Source organism: Astatotilapia calliptera, chromosome 16 (genome assembly GCF_964374335.1).
Source record: "Astatotilapia calliptera chromosome 16, fAstCal68.1, whole genome shotgun sequence".
Classification (NCBI taxonomy): domain Eukaryota; kingdom Metazoa; phylum Chordata; class Actinopteri; order Cichliformes; family Cichlidae; genus Astatotilapia; species Astatotilapia calliptera.
Genome location: NC_137437.1, coordinates 3,654,402 through 3,674,810, shown reverse-complemented (window position 1 = coordinate 3,674,810; position 20,409 = coordinate 3,654,402). Strand labels below are relative to the sequence as shown.

The window sequence follows — 20,409 nt, the reverse complement described above, 5'->3', positions numbered from 1 at the left end:
AATTAGTTTAACATTTAAACCTATTTTCTGCACATTCCAGCACATAAAATAAAATATTTTTTGTGTTTACACTCAGTCTTTCAAATAGATGCAAGTAAAACACAGCAGAACATAAATAAAGTCAAAGACTCAGCGGTCCTGTTGCTCTATTTTCACCTATTAAGCAGCACCGCGGTAGGCGGAGGTTTACCCTGGTGCAGGTGTGCCACAGCGGTCAGTTGAAGAATCCGGGACTTTCTCTGTGAGTTTCCCATTACGTCGTTGCGCACTCGGTACTTGCTTGGAAGTTTAGGGGGTTTTTTTCGCTGTAAAAAGAAGTTTTCTTCCCACGCACGATGGACGCTAATGTTTTTGTCACTTTTTATGGAATCAAACTCAAAGTAAGGTCAGTACTTCCACGCTTTAAACGCTGCACGCTCATACTCTCTCCCACAATCGATATATGATCCATTGTTGATCCGCACACAGCTGTTGTCACTAACGGTGCACTCGCTTACGTCACTGTCGTGAGACATTCTCGCAAAAAATCACGGTTTTAGTAACGCAGTGTTCCTACGGGAAAGTAATGGTAATCTAATTACCGTTTTTGCAATAGTAATCCCTTACTTTACTTTAAAGTTACAAGTAACGCGTTACTGCCCATCTCTGGATATAAGTGCTTATGTATAGATTTGGGAAAAGAAATACTGTATAACTGTGTGTAATTGGGTGAATGAGAATGAAAGGGTTTTGAGCACTTAAAACTGAGGAGAAAGATGCTTATAGGTACCAGTCCATTTCCCATTTATAAGTAAATTCAAGTATATTGGGTATTTACTTAAAAAGTAGTTGAAGTCTGCTGAAGTATGTTTTTTAGTCTCCAGCATGAACTTGCAAAAATAGGGTTGGATGACTGACATGGCTTTCTTTGTTTGTACTTAGAATTTCATGTTTACACATTAAAATATTCAACATACACACACATACTGCTGGCAGATTGACACTAGTGTATGATTTATGTCATTTGCTTATTAAATCATTGAGCAAAATTTTAATACAGTCTGTGATTTCCCTGCTTCATCACATACAGCCAAGAGTGAGAAGGAAGAGGAGTCAGGAATCCTGTTTCTGAAACCAGAGAATGTGAATTTAAGTTCTGTCTGAGCTGCCACATTTTAATAAAAACTGTCTGACACTGGTTTTCAGTGGCCTGTAAGGAAATCTATCATCAGCTCACGGATTCATCTTTAAATATTTGTCAGGGCTTTGTGGGTTTTTTTATCCCTAAATAATAATAATAATAATAATAATACATTTTATTTGAAAGCGCCTTTCAAAACACTCAAGGTCGCTGTACACAGTAGTAGTAGTAGTAGTAGTAGTAGTAAATCTTCCTCTCACTCTTAGGCTTCACATTTAATTAAACAGCCATTCTTATTTGTTTAATGAATTAAGATTTAACAAATGTATCATGTTAAAAAAAATATACCACCTGACTTACAGTCCCTGCTTGCCTATCCAAATTTATTGCGTTGTTTGAATAACAAAAGATGCACTGAGTGACAGGTAGTGCAATAGAGGATGGGCTTCGGTTTTCACTGTCAAAAAAGGGTGTGGATCAGTGAAATAGGAGCGTTGTAATTACATTTCATGAGTTTAAATCTTCTTTGATAGACAGCCTTCACAACCAATTAGCAGGGTTTAAATGCTCGCCCATTGATTTATTAGCCAATAGTAATGCATGGAATTCCGAGGTGGGCGGGCTTACCACGTTCAGTGCCAAGGCTTGTCCGTTTGGGAGCTCCGGCAACAGATGGTGGCAGTGGCGTCTACCTACGGCACAAATCTGACAGGGAGGAGACTCAAATGGGGGTGTCCGGAATTGTGAATAGAGTTGGTTGTCTAACGATGGACCGGAAGAAGACTTTGTCAGTGCAACTCCATTGATGATTTCTTGGCTAGTCTTTTAGAATTTTATCCTTTTTTTCTTTGTTTTCCAAAGAAGGCCGCAAAAGCCTCGAACTGGATTTGTCGACACACTGGGCTCAGTTGCAAGAGGGCATCTCTGGGATTGCTCGGAAAGTCTCGTAAAATATGTCTGCTGGAATGTGACATTTTGAAGACGTAACACGGTCATTTTGAAGAGACTGTTTTATTTACTTGGTACCACAAAGTTGAATTGATGAGGAGCAGAGAAAAGTTAACGAACCGAGCTAACTAGTTAGCTAACATGCTATAATGCTAGTTGGCTACTTAGCATCGAAACTCTGGCATGTTGAATGAATGAATGGACCAGCTGCTTTAAACTAAGAGCGGCTTTTGTTAGGACGAGAATATATCGACTGTTACATACGCCCAGTCTGACTTTCCACTAAAAGGCAAAGCTTTTGGCTGTTTGGTCTCCGGCTGCTGCTCTACTTAGCCACAAATGGACAGGAATGCAGTTCCTGGGAATTGGTGGAGAGCAAAGATAATGTGCTTGTACTGAGTGCAGCCTGGTAATGTTTATGAGGCCGAGGGAGGCTAACCTCAGCTAGCTATATATATTTGCACTACTTGGATTTGGCTGCTATCGTGTGAAGCTTCCGCTCAGTTTGGAATGGGGAATACGGTGTCATGCTGCGTGTCTCCGGAGTCGAGCCCCAAACTGCCATCGAGACTGCCGGCAGAGCGGCTGGAGGAGTTCCAGACCAGCACCGAAGTGAGCGACGACACTGTGCCCTACCTGCAGCACATAAGCGACAGAGAGGTCCCCGATGGTAAGAGCCTGCCAGACATCCAGCACTTAACGATTCCTTTATAGCTTTAACTCCCGTTTCACTTTTCAGTATCTGGGCCTGTGAAACACTACACCCATATGTGTTTGTTTACAGGGAGGCTCATCCTAATCCACCCACTGGCACAGAGCAGAATGATCTTTGTGTGACTCCCAAGCACACACGCAAACTTTGATGACTGTATACAGGCTACATCATGTATGCACAAACTTCTGTTAATATTGACCCACGGGATGAATCGAAAGCGAAAGATCATCCAAGAACTAAGTAATAATAGTGTTTCACAACATGCACACACCACACCCACTTTGGTTATTGCCTAGTTACACCTTCTTTGTATTTATTACCATGCCAGTGGTAAAACTGGCCTTTTTAATTAGGACATTCTTGGCACCATTTATCCACTGCATTATATTGATCAAATTGGCATTACATACAAAAGTTAGACATCAAATGTGAAAACAAGCTTTTTGATATCTTGGTTACTTAGAATCAATTTCTGCAATCTACTGTGTGGGGAAACTTGAAAAGGTAAAAATAAAGAAACTGAGACACACACACACAAAAACAAACCCAAATGGCAACTGTGTTTAGTATTTTCTTTTTTTGCATGACATTTTTATGTTCACGCATGAAATTTACATATTCCTTAGGAAATAACTTCATCTTAATGTGTCTTTAAGCAGGTAGTGGTTGAACACAATGTTACAGAATAAAAAGTACATATTAAGTGTTGTACCCCTCTTAGTTTTGATGCCCACACTGTAATTTCATGCTGTGGTACAGACCCCGATCAGGAAAGTATCTCAGATATTTCTGTGTGATGTAGAGCCAAGCTCAGTCCTTATGTCGCCACTCTTTATTGATTCCCCAGCTTGCACAGTTTATTCCATTTATGAGGTTATGGACAGTTGTGAGTGCAGTTTGTGAAACCAGCTGTTGGCAGGGTGAAAGTGGGAGGGGGGAAACAGGCCAGCAATCTGTCGTGCATTCCTTATGGTACTCCCTTAACAAATGCTTCTATCACCTAATCCCTTGTATTTTATGTAATGTGCCGTCTGCATGAATTTGGAGAAAATGGATTTCTAAGTTGTGGACGTCTATGAACCAGTGCCAGCAAATCAAACTAATGACACTTGTGCTCTGTTTAATGTCTAAGTTGTTTTGAAAACCAGAGGTTTTGTTTTAAATGTAGTGAAAAGTTTTAACATAGTGCTTGTGTCTTTGATAGTCTCTGTATTTGCACAGTAAATTGAAAAAGTAATTGGACAGTAATGCCGTTGCATTTGCTAATAGTACTCGGGCAAATTGGATTTAAGGAGTAAAGGTCATTGTAATTGTAATGCTTTAATTGAAATTTTGCACACAATCCACCTGTCAGGCAACACGATTACATTTAGTTCTTCTAAGTCAGATGTGTTGGAGGCTTTAAACCTCCAACACATAAGCACAAACAGGTTCCCAGTCTCTCTAATCTGTTCTGAGCTTCATGTCTTGTTTGTCTTTAAACAATTAAAAGACTGTCTTTATTACATTATTCTCCACTATTTATGATGATGATTTACATAAATACACTGTGTGATCTTATAAGTGTTTGATGGTTTTGTTAGCTCACAACTTTATGGTTTTTCTTTTCTTTCTTTAATAATGCAGAAACAGGAGCTAAATGCTTCACACCAGCCACTAATAATGAACATTTAAATGCTTTTCTTCCTTTTGTTGTATCAGAGCTGGCCTTGGAGTCTAATCCATCGGACCACGCCCGAGCAAGCACCATCTTCCTTAGCAAGTCCCAGACAGACGGTGAGCAATCATAACATGACACTCACACAGCAGTGATTCACACAAACTGTCTTCATCTAAATCCCAGTTAACAGAAAACATGCACACATCTTTTCACTTGAGCAAATGTTTGAAATTCAGTGGTCTTTAACCTGCCAGCTCCCCTAGTTGTGAGATGATCGGCTACACCCTCAGAGAACAGCACCGGTAACTGTTGGGTGAAATTACAACACTCTATCCTGGCTGAGACCTTAGTTATAGATCCTATTGTTATAGCTGCTGCTCTGCAGATACATAAGTGTCTTTTAAAAATTCATCACTTTCTTACTGTAGAGTTTAAGACTAAGATGTATCATTTAAAAAACCAAGTTGGCGATTACTTGAAAGGGTCTCAGAAGATTTTTAGAATTTTATAAGGAAAATACAAAATAAATCACTTTTGATGGTTTGCTAACCTATGCATTATGAGTTATGTGTCCAAGACATAGTTGAATAAGTATATATGGTATTATATTTACAGAAAAATATCTAAACAAATGTAAATAAACTCTTCTAACTATAATTTATTTTACATGATTCTTGAGTGTGAAAAGGCTGTTAAGTGCTGTGGTATTACAATTAGTCTTCTGTGATTGATGCTGCTTTTAGTCTTTGTTGAACATTTTAATTCTTTTGCAGTACGAGACAAGAGGAAAAGCAACCACATAAACCATGTCAGTCATGTAAGTGTTTTGAAAATTTACATTAAATTTTTGCTTTTAATATTAAAAAAAAAATCAATCACACTAAGCTTGGTTTTTAATATCCTAATGGTGACTTTAATATAACTAATTAAATGGAACTTATGAACTTAATTTATGGGCTATTAGCTTGTACATTTCATATTGTAGAGGGCTTCATTTGCGTTTATTGCCAGTGAATGAATCACTTTCAGCGAGGAAAACATTTAAACAAAGATGATCCACAAATATTGTTAAAACAAAACAATTATAACACAGAACTTTCAAAAAATTGGAAATGTAGGAAGCATGCGTGACCGTCTGTCCCCTGAACACCAGTTAATTGTGTGTTGTATTTTTTTGTTTTTTTAAATGTGTGAAGGTGTCCCCTGGTCCACTCTCAAAGAAATACAGCTCCTGTTCAACCATCTTCATAGACGACAGCACCGTCAGCCAGCCAAACCTCAAAAGCACAATCAAATGGTGAGAATGTCTCTCAGAAACACAAACACACAGGGCTGTGTTGTCCAAAGGTCCCTCCCTCAAAACAAAGTCCTGTTACATCAGAGCATAGTAATCCTGGAGTGTTAGAAAACAGATGCGTGACTAAAGCTCATGTTGTTTCCCCTCGTTTAGGACAATAATCTGTAGTGACATTAGTCCAGTGAATGTGGATCATTATATCAGGATTATCTGAGTGTGATTAAATGAAGCCTTCTCGCTGAATGTGTCAGATATTTTGTCACACTATAAGCTCTAATACACATGCACACACGATGCTAGTGTCACACTGAGGTTGTAGCTATTAAACTAATCGGGGGGTTTTCTTTCTCTTTCAGTGTCACTTTAGCAATATACTACCACATCAAAAACAGGTATGTGTAAATGTTGGATTTGATTACTATCGTGTAACTTTTGGCAGATTATTTTATTAAAACTAGTGTGCCTGTGAAGTATATTGACTGATGTATTGCTTGTGCTGTAGGGACTCGGACAGGTCACTGGACATCTTTGATGAGAAGTTGCACCCCTTGTCGGTGAGCATGTTAATGAAATTAACCAGCTCTCCAGCTCAATAATGGTGGTAGACTCACATCGTTCATGTTGATGTGAGTCAGTATGAAGACCCATCACATTTACATGTGTAGGCACTCTGCCCACTGGTCTTCTTTGGGCCACGTTTTTCTAGAAACTTCACAAGTTATTAAGAGTTGTGATGCATCACAAAAGGGATGTGAATCACTGTTTTAAAAAGAACCCATAATGAGGAAGAAAAACATCCTCTCTTGCGGTCTGCATTAATGACTTCCATTCAGTTGTAGATTTGCGATAAAGATGCAGAAGTGGTTTCTTTTCACTGCCTTACAGCGTGCTTTTGGCAGAGCTGAAGTTATCGTAGTGGAAAATAAAGAAATTTCACTGTTAAACTTATTCTACAGTTTCCATTAATAATGGATTTCAGCAGCTAAATGGTACAGCTTCTTTTTCACCAATCAATTTTCTATACTTAAGAATGTAATCATTGCATCATGCCTGACACATCCAGCTTTTTGTGGTGCGTTTCCACACAGCTTTTGGCTCCAGACTTTCAGATGAATTACTGAGCTACAAAAAAATAACCCCAAACAAACAAATGTGACCTGATTGTTGTTAGACCTTTGTTGCTTCTGTCAGACAAGTGTGTATTTTTCACCTCATGCAGAGAGAGCCGGTGCCTGATGACTACGCATATGTAGACCCAGAACACAAACTGATCTACCGCTTCGTCAGGACACTGTTCAGTGCTGCACAGCTGACTGCAGAATGTGCCATTGTCACTCTTGTAAGTGGTGTCTTGATTTATTTATCACATTTACAACAGTAATTGCATTGCACACTGCATATTTGATTTCACCCAGTGTGTTTATAATGTTTTAATTCTTTTTCCTTTTTTTATATTGTTTTTGATTTCTGTCTGGGTTTGTTTTTTGTTTTGTTTTGTTTTTTTGGATGGAGCTCATGCCATGGTGTACTTCTACAGTATCAGAATTTAATCAAACACACAAAGATCACCAAGTGGATATTAATTCAAGTTGTGCTCAGCATCGTGTTTGTCTGTACTGAAGATAACCTGAGTGACATGAACACAGCTGTGGAGGTTTTTGTTGTTGAGTACTTTGATGTTGTATTAAATGGCCACCAGATGGCAGTGAACGCCTGCATTTATGCTGTTTTCCCAAATAGCAGAAATGACAGTTGATCGTCAGTATGAAGACAAAAGACACTCTTAAGTCAGAGCTGTCAGAGTAGGATTCTCGAATTTTTCTAGCTCAATCCCTATATTTACTTTCAGTTTATATCATCCTACAGGCTGGGTATTTTGGAAAGTAGTGTTTTGCTTATTTATTATTTTCAGCTGTTGCAAAAATGAAAACTCAGTATTCTGTTTTCAAAATGGCAAAAAAACAACAACACATCTTTGTAGTTTTGCAGTGGTGCTGTTGTGGCTGTTGGCTTGTCTCATAATCATTGTTATTAGAACAGAAATACAGTGTGGTTACATACTGTAAAAGTAGTCTGGAAGGTGCATATAGGGATTTTGCTCAGTACAGATACACACACAACCAGACTATTGTTCCTGACTAATTGTAGTGAACTAGCAAAGGAATTATTAAAACCCCTGAAGCTTTTAACATTCTTCGTCCTCAAGGTGTACCTGGAGCGCCTGCTGACCTACGCTGAGCTTGATATCTGCCCCGCCAACTGGAAGCGTATTGTCCTGGGAGCCATCTTACTGGCTTCTAAAGTCTGGGATGACCAAGCTGTGTGGAATGTCGACTACTGCCAGATCCTAAAAGACATCACTGTGGAGGACATGTAAGTTGTACAAGTGATCTGAAAAATGAGAACATGGTGACTGTAAAAGAACCACTGGATTTAGTAACCTGTTTCCTGTTAATATAGTCACATCCTTGGTGAACTCTAATTTCTGTAGAGAAGATCAATCAACTTGTTCAGAAAATACATGTTAAAATAGTAATGTCAAATATTACCAAGAATGTAAAGCAGATTTAGTGCTTTAAGTACACATATCAAGGCAAATCTTACTCAAGGGTTTAGAATAACAACAATTCAAATGAAGGAGTGAATTTATCAAGGAAATCCTTGTTTTGCTGGTGCTGACTGATCAAACAGCATACCGACTGTGGAACCAAACAGTCTTTTCATTCTGCTGTACTGGTATCTTGCAGGCCCGTGTGAAGCACCACGATCAGAGTGCATTCAGTCAAAACTAGTTTGCTAGCAGACATGCTAGAAATGAAATGTGGTAATAGCTGTTTCAAGCACTTGTAAGTGGAATGAAAAGCCAGAGAAGATGTGGGTAGAAGCTTGAATATGATGCACAATTTCAGAACATCGCTTCTGAAACATAATTGTGACATTTCACTTAAATTTGAAAGAAAGTGTTTGATAAATTCAGCTAGGAAGAAGAGCACCGTCCCCATTTAGCACCTCCTAAGGCCGTGGCACTCAGCCTGTGTACAAAGCTGATTTCCCCCTTTGGGTTTGGAAAGAGATGCCGCTGTCACTGAATCAACATTGTTCCAGATATCCTCAGGTCTGTTTGAGAGGTTGAGAGAACATACAAGTACCCAAAATCTTTATTGGGTACTTGTTTGGGTTTGTTCTTGGTGAACTCTGGGGTGCCAAAATGTGGGTTGTTGGCATGTTCAGGTGGGGAAAGCTCCAGGAAACGCACATGCAATGAGAAAATGAAGAAATGTGTTGATTTAATAATTTATTTATTTGTTTTTTGCTGTCCAGCTAGGAAAATTGTTTGTTAATAATGCTCAGTCCGCCCCACTACCATCATCACCAATAAATAAATAAATAAATAAAAGGAATACATCAACAAGGATGCACTTAAAGCAGACAGATGAAATACGGGGATGGAGAGAAGCCACAGCAATCTGTGCTGTCTGTCAGGCTATAAGAGTCGAGAGGCTGCACTTGGAAGACCCAGGCTTTATTTCCTACAATTGCTTTTCGTGTGTGTGCGCGCTCATATGCGTGTGTTTGTGAAAGAGGTCGAAAGTGCCTCCTTGTTTTTTTGTGATTTGGAAAGATGCGTGTGCGCTCTCTCTGCGAGCCCCCATCCCTCTCATACGTCTGACCTACCCTGTCTGTGCCCTGTTTTCATTGCTTCCTCTGAAGTGTCTTTGTGATCCCGGCCCGGTCTGGATGGAGGGATGGGAAGAGGAGTAGAGGGAGAGAGAGAAACAGAGACGGAGAGAAGTGGAGAGGAGGGTCTCAAGTGCTCTCACTGCTTCTACATAATGGTCCTGGCTCTCGCCCGCTCCATTAGTTGCCCCGGGAGACCAGACATCACACACACACTCACACACTCGCTCTCACCACCTTTGCTGACCAACAAAGCATCCTGGATGCTGTCTCCTTGGCGACCACCTCCCTTAGATTTTACTCGTGACTGTGATGATGAGGAAGGATGATGGAGGTTGTAGTCTTGAAAAGGATGAGCTGCGATACTCCAGCTAAGTGCCTGGATGTCTGATTACCCACGTGTGAGTGTGAGCCCTTTATAAAGATATATCAGATTCCATCTTCTGAGAGATGAGTTTTAAAGCTGAAAGCGACTGAATATAAAAGTTTGTGTAGAGAGAGGTTTGTCCTGTCTGCTTTTGTTTCTTCAAATCGTGTCGTCTTCACTGCTGCTTGCTAAACGAGCAGAACTCATCAAAATGTCTTGTTGAGAAGTTGTTTCTTACCTGTCAGTTGGACCCTGGTCCCCTTTTCTGTGAACAAGTACAAAAAGGAACTTTTGCAGTGGTTGTTTTGGGGGATTAGTTTACAGTGGCTTTTCACTAAAAAGATATTGTATACTAGGAACTTTCATATGTTGTGCTTGCAGGAGAAATTGTCTAAGCTAAATATTCCCTTAATGCACAACTGTAGTTGACTATTTACTTCAAAATATTACTCATCCACCTGCTACTAATCAAGGCTGTCGCAACAACTAGTGCTGTGTGATACTGCAAATTTTAATATTGATCCGATACCATCTAAATACAGGGCCAGTACCATCCATCCATCCGCTTCCACTTATCCTTTTCAGGGTCGCGGGGGGCGCTGGAGCCTATCCCAGCTGTCATAGGGCGAGAGGCAGGGTACACCCTGGACAGGCTGCCAGTCTGCCGCAGGGCTAACACATATAGACACAGACAACCATTCGCACTCACATTCACACCTATGGGCAATGTGGATTAATCAATTAACCCATCCCCATAAGCTGCATGTCTTTGGATGGTGGGAGGAAGCCGGAGTACCCGGGGAGAACATGCAAACTCCACACAGAAAGACCCCGGCATGATGGTGGAATTGAACTCACTTCATGCTGTGCGGCAACAGTGCTAACCACCGTGCTACCATGCTGCAATAATACAATAAAGGCAGCTTATGTAATGAAGAGACCGTGTCATGAGTTCTGGGATGAATCATCATCATTTTTGTGAATTCTCAACATAATTGTAATGATCACTAAATAACAGATTTTCAGTTTTCACAATAATTAAAAAAATCAAAACAACAACACACTGAAGTTTTTCATGAATTTTAAATGTGTCTGTCTTTAAAGCACCTCTGTCAGCTTCTGCTGTTTAGATGTGCTATAGTCTACAAATAACATAAACATAATAGTCCACACAAAAAATAGACATTTGTCATGGTTAATAAGTTGTGATTTTGTTTTTCTTTATTATATTACAATAAAAAAATTTTTTTAAAAAAAACTCAATTCAGTTGATACATACTGAACTTAAGCGACACAAAGTATCTATTCAATACCAAAACCACCAGCAATAGCAACAGTACTATTAATATTTGAATCTGTACGCCCACCTCTATCCATAACCAGCCGCTTGAAGTTTCAAAAAGCAGGTTGCAAAAACAAGTGTGATTCTGATAAATCTTTTCAAATGTCTCCTACTGTGTCACAAATTATGTAAAATGCAATTATTTTTTTTAACTTTGAGACTGGGTGACTAGGCTGTTCTTTCCTAGGGAAAAAATGGGCTCTATTTTTTACACACACTCATACCTTACAGTCCAAATTACGTCCCAGGTTTTGACTGTTGGGAATAACCCTAAGGTGTCTTCCTGATCTCTAGGAATGAGATGGAGCGCCACTTCCTGGAACTTCTGCAATTTAACATCAATGTGCCGGCCAGCGTCTACGCCAAGTACTACTTTGACCTGCGACAGCTGGCCGATGACAACAACCTCAGTTTCCCTCTGGAACCCCTCAACAACCAGCGTGCCCAGAAACTAGAGGTAAGCTTCCTTCCAGAGACTACAGAACATCCGTCTGTAATACTCATCTAACGCTGCCTCGGATTAGGAGTTGCTGGTAGATACTCTGTATTCTCAAGTTAAAGGCTGTTTATTTTGGCAACTGTTTCTATGGCATTTACAAGCAGGATTTAATTGAACTAATAAAAGTGTTAGTGATTAGTACAGTAGGAAGAACCACCCTCTGAAAACAGTCTGAGAAATTTCTTATGTAGCTTTTTTGCTCATGACCTGGATTTTTAAAGTGCAACAAAGGCTGTTTTATCATTTCCTAATCATTAGATACCTTTAATTCAAACCACCTGGTTAAATCAAAATGATCTAGTCCATCTGTGTGTGACTTTTGAGTAATTGTGCTTTGATAATGCTCCTCCAGGCCATTTCAAGACTATGTGAAGACAAGTACAAGGACCTCAGTCGAGCCGCAATGAGGCGATCTCTCAGCGCAGACAACCTGATAGGTATACGACGCTCCAATGCTGTGCTCTCATAGACTGCTGCCCTCTGACCTCCAAAGTTCAGCTAACCCACAGCCAGCCCCAGAAAGCATTACCCACAGAGTTATCAGGCAAGGACAAAATGCCACTGTATGACCTGTCCACACGGTAATTTACATTACAGCTGTAGACGTGCGTGATTGTTAAATTAAAGGTGTTTACCTTATCTGAAGCATTATCATTTGACTGTTGTTTTTACAAGTCCTTTATTTATTTGTTATGTCTATCACTTCTGAGAGAACACATTGAACATGAATGATTGAGTTCATCATCTGTCTGAAATACACTTTAGTTTCTATTTTTTTCTTTTCTACAAAAGTGTTTGAATTACTTCATGCAGCCTTAAAGGATGAAGAGAGTGGTGAGTTATATTTGTTGTTACTGTCACCGTATTCCACGAAAGACCAAAACCAGCAAATGTTAATTGTTCAGATGTGGCGAATTGTTTTTTTTGTTGTTGTTAATGAAGATTGAAATCATGCTTGTGTGCTATAGCAAGTTAATGTTGGTTGGTCATTTCCTGGGATTCCTTAACAGTATATAAATATAAACTTTCACCAAATGTATCTTTTTTTTCCTTTAGCCACAAAAAAAATGCAAAATGATCTTTGTTGTAAATTAGATTTAATACCAGAAGTTACTTTGGCGACTGTAACTCAGACATGTTTACTGTCGATATGTTTCGAGTACATTTTTCTGTCCATCAGGATTGAACATCCACCATGTCTCATATTACAAGACACTGAGCTGTTATCACTGTGTGGGAGCTGGCTGACGTCTTCTCAGTCAGCTGTTTTGTGACAGGAAAATCAGGAGTGCCATTTGCAATTTGGTGTTAAGTTGTGTATACCACGGGTGATCAAACAAGGCTGTTTACTGACTCTGGATCAGTATTTGAAAATTAATGGCTCCATATGGAAGTTGGGTATATGCAGGTCAGCCTCAGTATTAAGTTCCTTAGATCCTCATTCCCACCGCCCCACCCCCCGCCCCCCATCAGATCACCAGTGTTGTTCTTGTCCAAGCACCCATCCAGCCTAAGGTTTGGAACACACTACACAGATACTGAGGGGGAAAACAAACTGATGGATGCTCCCCTTCTCTTTTGCTTACTATGTAGGCTTCTAGCTGTGAAGTTTGTCTTGTTTTTAATTGAAAAAAAAAAACATTTGCAGATGGAGTATTTTAAATAAACACTAATCATGTAACAAATGTGGTTTATTGTCTTTTATATTGTGTCTTTATGATCAGCTAAGTTCTAAACATTGTTGAGAATATTGAGCCTGACTTCCCAGAGTTCAGTTTAAACACTGTGTTATAGCCGAATATTAGAAAAACACAACATGCGCCATTCATTAACCTTAGCTGGCATTATGATATCTAAATCAAAAACAGCCCACAGTTGTGAGGGAATCAGAGAATCGCTCCTATTGTAATTCCTTGGTTTTTACAGACATGCAGCTGCACGTCTCTTAACAGGTACTAGAAGCTATGAACACATCACTCCAATTTTAGCCAACTTACATTGGCTCCCTGTTAAATATGTAGATTTTAAAATTCTTTTGTTCACTTTTAAAATTATAAATAATTTGGTGCCCAGCTATCTTTCCGAACTCCTCCATTTGTACAATCCCAATAGAGCACTTAAGATCATCCAATCAGATGCTCCTAGCACAACCTAGGTGTGACCGAGCCTTTGCAACGGTAGCACCCAGACTCTGGAATAACCTCCCTGTTCATATTCGTACTGCTGAGTCTATCCAGTCTTTTAAATCATGTCTTAAAACATATCTTTGTACTTTGGTTTTTGATTCTAACTAGTTGGCTGTTATCTGGCTTGTTCTGCTGTCACCTATGGTTTCCTGCCCTGTTTTCTTATTGTTTTAATTGTCTCATGCTTTCACTGACTGTGAAGCACTATGGTCAACTTTGTTGTTTTTAATATGTGCTATATAAATACATTTTGATTTGATTCTAACCGTTACACAGAACGCAAGCAGTCCAAAGTAGAGCTGATACTTCGCACTAGGAGTACACTGAGAAACAGGTGTGGCTACATGGTTGAATTGTAAACCAGTTTAAGCAGTTTATCTACTTTTTTTTTTTTTTTTAAGGAAGCAGTTCAAATTGTAAACATATATATGAGGCTCTTTTTGTCAGTGGTGAAATTGAAACAAGTTTTTCTTAGTTGAGTTAGATAAATCATTCTGATTGCATAAATATCTAAAGATCATATGAAAGCACTTGTTTTCTGCAAATTTCTGTTAACTGTACTGCAAGTATAGGCAAAAGTTTGTTAAATGCATCTTTTGAATCTATCCTTTGTTGCTTTCAGTGGCATAACAATATACACTCACTTGACACTAAAGTACTACTACCAGGTTGGACCCTTTTGTCTTTAGAACTGTCTGAATTCCATATAGCAAAGATTCAACAAGGTGCTGGAAACATTCTTCAGAAATTTTGGTCCATGTTGACATGACAGCATCACAGGGTTGCTGTAGATGTCAGCTGAACATCCATGATGTGAATCTCCTGTACCACCGCATCCCAAAGGTGCTCTGTTGGACTGACATCCAGTGACTGTGGAGGCCATTTGATTACCGTGATGTGATGTTCAACAAACCAGTTCTGAGATTTGATTTTTGTGATGTGGTGTGGGATAAGATGGATTTGCTCATCAGCAATACTCAGGCTGCAGCATTTAAACAATGCTCAGTTGACAGTAAAGGACCCAAAGTGTGCCAAGAAAATACATTTCTCACACTATTACACCACCAGCAGCCTGAACCTCTTATACAAGGCAGCACTGATCCATGCTTTCATGTTTATGTTCTGACCCTACTATCCTAATTTTGCAATTGTCCAATTTTGGTAATCCATATAAATCATAACCTCAGTTTCCTGTTCTTAGCTGACAGCAGTGATACCTGGTGTGGTCTTCTGCCAGTGTAGCCCATCTCCTACAAGGTTGAAAGCTGCTCTTCTGCACACCTCGGCTGTAATGAGCAGTTATGGAAGTTACTGTTGCTTTAAACTGTAGGTGGTCTTGACCATGTCTACATGCCTAAATGCTTTCAGTGTGTGTAACAGGACTGTGTGCATATTGAAAGTGAACAGATAGAATTCATACAATAGTAGATTTATTTATACAATAGCAAGTATCTTGCTTTTAGTCAGCTGATAGCTTCCTGGATTATTTAAAGACAGACATTCCCGTCAACTGTATTGTCTCTAAAGTTATTTTCACCCCCCAAAAAGTACCTGATTATACGTTGAATACTGTTGTAACACTGTATCTAAGCCACATCAAACCACACATGGTTTACTTCCAACACATTGGACTTCATTATTTTTCTGTTAAATTCTAATGTCCCTTAGGTCAAGTGCTGCATTTTCAGCTTGCTATCAGTAACAATTACTCACATACATCTGATATTTACATATGTCTGGCTGAAGGAATGAATGAAGAATGAATAGGTGTCTTGTTGTGACGTTTAACGATGTAGGGTGGTGCTACAATGTGACAACACATTCCAAGAGATCAGCAATCTATTCAAGGAAACCCTCTTGCAAGAAGTAGGTGAGACTTCGTAGAATAGTTGTGTATTTCCACAAATTTGTCATAAACAGGGCAGCAAATGGTTACACATCCACTATACTGCCATTATTAGTGAATGCAAGAACTTCCAAATCAGGTTACTGAACAACTAATTTCTTCCTAGTTGAACTTTGCGCTCTCGTGCGCACTCTTCAGCAGTCAGTTAATGTTTTAGGGCTTCATACACAGTCAAAAAGCAGTGCACAACGTTCAAGATCCAACACTTTTAATTCCACAACATGAATCAAAATCTACAGTATTTTATCAACGTCCTTTGAGGAGGTCTGTCAATGTAAAAACTGAAAAAACCCCAACATGTACTCTTTAATCTACACATCAGTTTTAGGAGCATTTCTTTTTTTTGGCATTCATCATCACTCATACAATCATTTCCTTCACACACATCAGACTAATAAATTAGAGCTATCTAGCATGTGGGACACACGGTAATCTAAACAACACAAATGACCATCAACAATGAATGGAAATATTACAGAACGTCACAGGTCCAGTCAGTTCTGCATTAGCGCTGCAGCACTCTGCACTGATGTTGTACTCGTCCACCGTCATTCATTTTGTTGTCTTTAGCACTCTCTGTCTCTCTTTCCCATCCCCACCCTCCACACACGCACACTTTTCTGGGTAAACTGTACACCGTGCAGTGAGTGTGACTTCTGAAAGTCAGTTTTTATCAAGTTGTCAAACAGATAACTTACATTAGACCACAGATCCATTCAACATAGGAGGGTTTGGTTCTTACTTACATGAGAAAAACTCAAAATACAGGTACATTCTAAGTTCCTCAGTTAATTAACTATTAAGCAAAAGAGCTTTTAAATTGTGACATTGTTCAAAAAGAAGATTTTTCAAAGTGCTTGTTTTCTTCATCCAGCAGTCCAAATCCCAAACAGAACAAGATAAATAACAACCTGGGAAAATTTAAATTGTTACTTTTTACTTCTACAGATTTAAACTATGGATTAAACTATGTCTTGGTTATTTGTTAAACGTGGCTAGTTCAGTTTTCCAGAGTCTAAGGTGACCTTTACTGTACAGAGTCTAACCCTAACATCTGTTTGTTCTGGCAAAATACTGCTATAAAAATCACTTTGTGGTTCTCAAAGTGAGGTCCAAGGACCTCTAGAGGTCACTGAGCTGAGGTCAGGGCACCACAGAATAATCATTAATTGGTCATTTATGCTATTAATGTTTTTCAACAGCTACGAACAAAATTCAGATGGGTCTGTGGTCTAATGTTCATCTGTTGGGGGTGATGTGGGGGGTGAGCAGGTCCCCTTTGAACCAGCAGATGGGGCTGAAGTTTCATCCTGTATCTTTAACATAAACATTGTGCATTGGTTCACAATACATGAACAAAACTAGATTCCCCCCCACAGAAACTTTAGTGATTTAACGAGACAGTTAAAATGAGAAAAAGACTTTCAAAGAATTTCATCTCTGGTTTTGGGAAAAAGCAACATAATAAGGACCTTTTCCCACCTTCAGTTTGTAACCATACAAAACAATTCACTCAGACACTGACATACTACAGCACATTTATACACGAGTGTATACAGCTCAAATCTGATTTGTTTTTCTGGCGTCTTACACTTACGATTGTGGCAGTGGCATCAGCTGGTTAGAAACTAAATATATGGCATGTTATCTTTTTTTTTTTAAACACCAAATATTTGTACAATATATACATAAATAAATATGTGTTTTTTTCTCTCTCTCTGTCAGTGCTCAGGATGAGGAGAAGCATGTGGGACTCCATTATGGATCCATTTAACTCAAAGGTTAGTTCCTCAGTGACAGTCAAGTTCAGTCAAAGGTTTGAGCTCTACGTCCAAGGAAAGCAGTTCTAGCTCACAGTTCTGATATATGTCCACAATCCCAGTCTGTGTTTGGATACTGGGAGATGTGGCTGTACACGAGTCCTCTTAAAAGCTCATATATGAGGCGGAACAGCTTTATGGTAGATCCCTGATGTCAGCCCAGTTCCAGTATGTCCAGTTAAAGCAGTACTGGCCTCACTGTACATGGAGGGTGGAGCGGTGGCTTTCTGTGGCCAACAGGGACAGCATCGAGCCACAAACCTCCTCCAGGACTCTAAAGTTTTTCCCGACCAAATCCAGACTCCTGAGGTGATGCCCACCACTAAGCACATGAAATATTTGAGCATGAAGACGGCGTAGTCCGGGCCTAGTCCCAAGCGCTGGCGTTCGGACGGGCAGAGGCAGGCCAAAGCTCGCTCCCAGCCAGGCCGGTAGTGCTGCTCATACACCAGGCAGGCCACCACAATAGTGGCGGGGACAGTGTACAGCACCGTAAAGAGCCCGATGCGAATCATCAGCCGCTCCAGTTTGTCCGTCTTGGTGCCACCTTGCTTGATGATGCTCCTGATGCGGAACAGAGAAACAAAGCCGGCGAGTAAGAAAAGCGATCCGGTGAAGAGGTAAACCACAAGAGGTGCGAGCACAAATCCCCTCAGATTCTCCAGACTCTGGTTCCCCACATAGCAGATTCCAGCCACAGGGTCCCCGTCCACAGAGCTGAGAGCCAGCACCACGATGGTCTTGACGCTGGGGATGAGCCAAGCGGCGAGGTGGAAATACTGTGAGTATCCCGCGATGGCCTCGCTGCCCCACTTCATCCCTGCGGCCAGAAACCAGGTGAAGGACAGCACCACCCACCAGATGGAGCTGGCCATGCCGAAGAAGTACACCAGCAAGAAGACGAGGGTGCAGAGAGCGGGGCCGTTGGTGTCATAGAGGATGTGCAGGTGGTCGCCGCTGGCGCCACACGCCACTCGCTCGTGACCTGCCACCAGCCGGATGATGTAACCCAAGGAGACAAAGAGGTAGCAGGCAGCCAGGAAGATGATGGGCCTCTCTGGGTACTTGAAGCGTTCCATGTCAATGAGAAAGGTGGCAACGGTTGTCAAGGTGGAGATGAAGCACAGCACCGACCACAGTCCCACCCAGAAGCTAGTAAAGGCGTGCTCATCTGGCGAGAAGAAAGGCAGGTGGCAGGGCTGGGCGCAGTTGAGCTGTGGGCCAGTCTGGACCCGGCCATACAGGCTGTGAGACTCCCTCATGATGGGGATCAGCGGCTCTCTGCAGCGGCACTCCCTGTCGCACTGCGGGGGGCTCGGCGGTCTAGTCCTGCCCTTAGGGGTGGGCTTGGGGAACGGGGGAGCCAGGGTGGTGGTCTCGCTGCTGTTCTGGTCCATGCACAGGGTCTCGTCCCCTAGCTGTGGCAGCTGCTCACAGCTCATCCTCTCGGGCCACTCAAAGCCATACTGACTCATGAGAGGCGAGCAGCCCCGTTTGGCTCGTTCACACACCGAGCGGCAGGGTGGGAGCGGCTTGCGGTAGTCTGGCAGGCAGATTGGTGTGTACATGCTGCACAGGAAGAAGAGTAAGTCCGGGGAGCAGCGGATCCGGACCAGGGGCCAGAACTGGTGGACCTCCAGGCCCACCTCTTCCTGGGTGTCGTGGTTAAACTGATTGGGCATGTGGGTCAGGTTGTAACCAATGCCCCGACACATGGGCACAGTTATGGGCTCACACACCAGATCCTTAGAAGCACCTAATGTGAAGCCAGGGGAGTGGAGGAGCAGCAGCAGCAGCATTATGAGGGGCCACGGCATGTGTCTCACTGTAGATGCCATAAATAAATATTAAAATTCACAACGATTCATTTGGAGTCATTTAACGAAGAAATCTAATACAAGAGTCCTTTTACTGCATGGTCATCTCAGAAACCTGACTGAGAACTTTCTTCTTCTGGTGAATAAATCTGGACATAAACAGCCTCTTAATGGTTAAAGCATAAGCTGAAGTCTGACGGTAAATCCAGTTGATCCTGCGAGCAGCTGTCAATCATTCACCAGAGCTCCTGCAATCATTACGGAGAAAGTTCATCTCCGGCTGTCACGTTCCACTAAATTTAACATTTTGTTGTTGTTGTCGTTGTTGTTTTTTTGTTTTTGTTTTTACACCGTTTCCTTCCGATAATTCACAGACGCCAGAAAAAGTGGCATCATGAAGTAGAAAATGTCCGTGGCAACGTGAACAAACACAGAGCAAAGAGCGGTTCTCCGGTGTACGACAAACGTGTGGCTGTCTCCAGCGCACGAAGCTCGGTGCGTAAAATCCACTTGTCGTGTCCTCTCGGGCTGGTTTATTCCGTCAGCAGCATTATTTTCAAACTTTTAAAAGTGTCCCCTCTGCCGCACCTGTTGCACTTCTCTAGGAGGGAAAACGAAATAAAACACGAGAATAATCCGCAAATGTTCTTCAGGGTAAAAACTTATTAGTGCAGCAGCGCGTGTCAGCCTCGCGCACTGAGCCCGAGGACGGAATAAAGTCCGTTTGAAACTGCAGCACCTCCTCACCGCGCCGAGGGTCTGCTGCATTCAAGGCTGTCGGAAATGTCACAATTTCTCCTTGAACACACCTTTCGAGTTTCTTCTTACTTGAAATGAAACAAAATCGGGTATTTCTGCCAAGCAAAGTCAGTACGGTGTCCGATTTTTATTACAGAAATGTGTTTTCAATTTTTAGACATTTTTATGTGTATAAAGTACTCCATTTAATAAAAACAAATACAAAATGAAAGAAGAAAAATAAAATTAGGTTACAAGGTTACAATTTTTGTGAAGTAGCTGCTACACACTGATTCTCGATATTGAATGGACTATT

The 20,409-nt window shown here is 40.9% G+C and overlaps 2 protein-coding genes across 3 annotated transcripts; one reads left to right on the top strand and one right to left on the bottom strand.

Moving 5' to 3' along the window:
- The first annotated feature begins 1,743 nt into the window (after nucleotides 1–1,743).
- On the top strand, nucleotides 1,744–13,311 carry ccnyl1 (cyclin Y-like 1). Of its 2 annotated transcripts, none has more exons than XR_013902425.1 (10): nucleotides 1,744–2,738; nucleotides 4,485–4,559; nucleotides 5,217–5,260; nucleotides 5,640–5,740; nucleotides 6,097–6,132; nucleotides 6,243–6,294; nucleotides 6,960–7,079; nucleotides 7,947–8,113; nucleotides 9,452–9,819; nucleotides 11,422–11,561. XR_013902425.1 is itself a non-coding variant. In XM_026145333.2 (10 exons), exons 1-10 carry the CDS (start codon nucleotides 2,579–2,581, stop codon nucleotides 12,093–12,095), a joined length of 1,035 nt encoding a protein of 344 aa, XP_026001118.1. In that variant the 5' UTR covers nucleotides 1,757–2,578; the 3' UTR covers nucleotides 12,096–13,311. The 2 variants fall into 2 exon arrangements, 1 of the variants encoding a protein (XP_026001118.1); XM_026145333.2 differs by lacking the exon at nucleotides 9,452–9,819 and adding an exon at nucleotides 11,979–13,311 and having other exon boundaries at nucleotides 1,757–2,738; nucleotides 11,422–11,584.
- Nucleotides 13,312–15,909: 2,598 nt separating this feature from the next.
- fzd5 (frizzled class receptor 5) lies at nucleotides 15,910–20,070 on the bottom strand. The gene has a single exon (XM_026145673.2). It carries the CDS (start codon nucleotides 19,374–19,376, stop codon nucleotides 17,652–17,654), a length of 1,725 nt encoding a protein of 574 aa, XP_026001458.1. The 5' UTR covers nucleotides 19,377–20,070; the 3' UTR covers nucleotides 15,910–17,651.
- Nucleotides 20,071–20,409: the final 339 nt, after the last annotated feature.

Bases quoted from the DNA above. Each gene is read 5' to 3' on its own strand.
- ccnyl1 (XM_026145333.2), top strand. From the start codon at position 2,579: ATGGGGAATACGGTGTCATGCTGCGTGTCTCCGGAGTCGAGCCCCAAA. The intron at 2,739-4,484 runs GTAAGAGCCTGC...TTGTTGTATCAG, and splicing joins CGACAGAGAGGTCCCCGATG to AGCTGGCCTTGGAGTCTAAT. The intron at 5,261-5,639 runs GTAAGTGTTTTG...AAATGTGTGAAG, and splicing joins ACATAAACCATGTCAGTCAT to GTGTCCCCTGGTCCACTCTC.
- fzd5 (XM_026145673.2), bottom strand. From the start codon at position 19,376: ATGGCATCTACAGTGAGACACATGCCGTGGCCCCTCATAATGCTGCTG.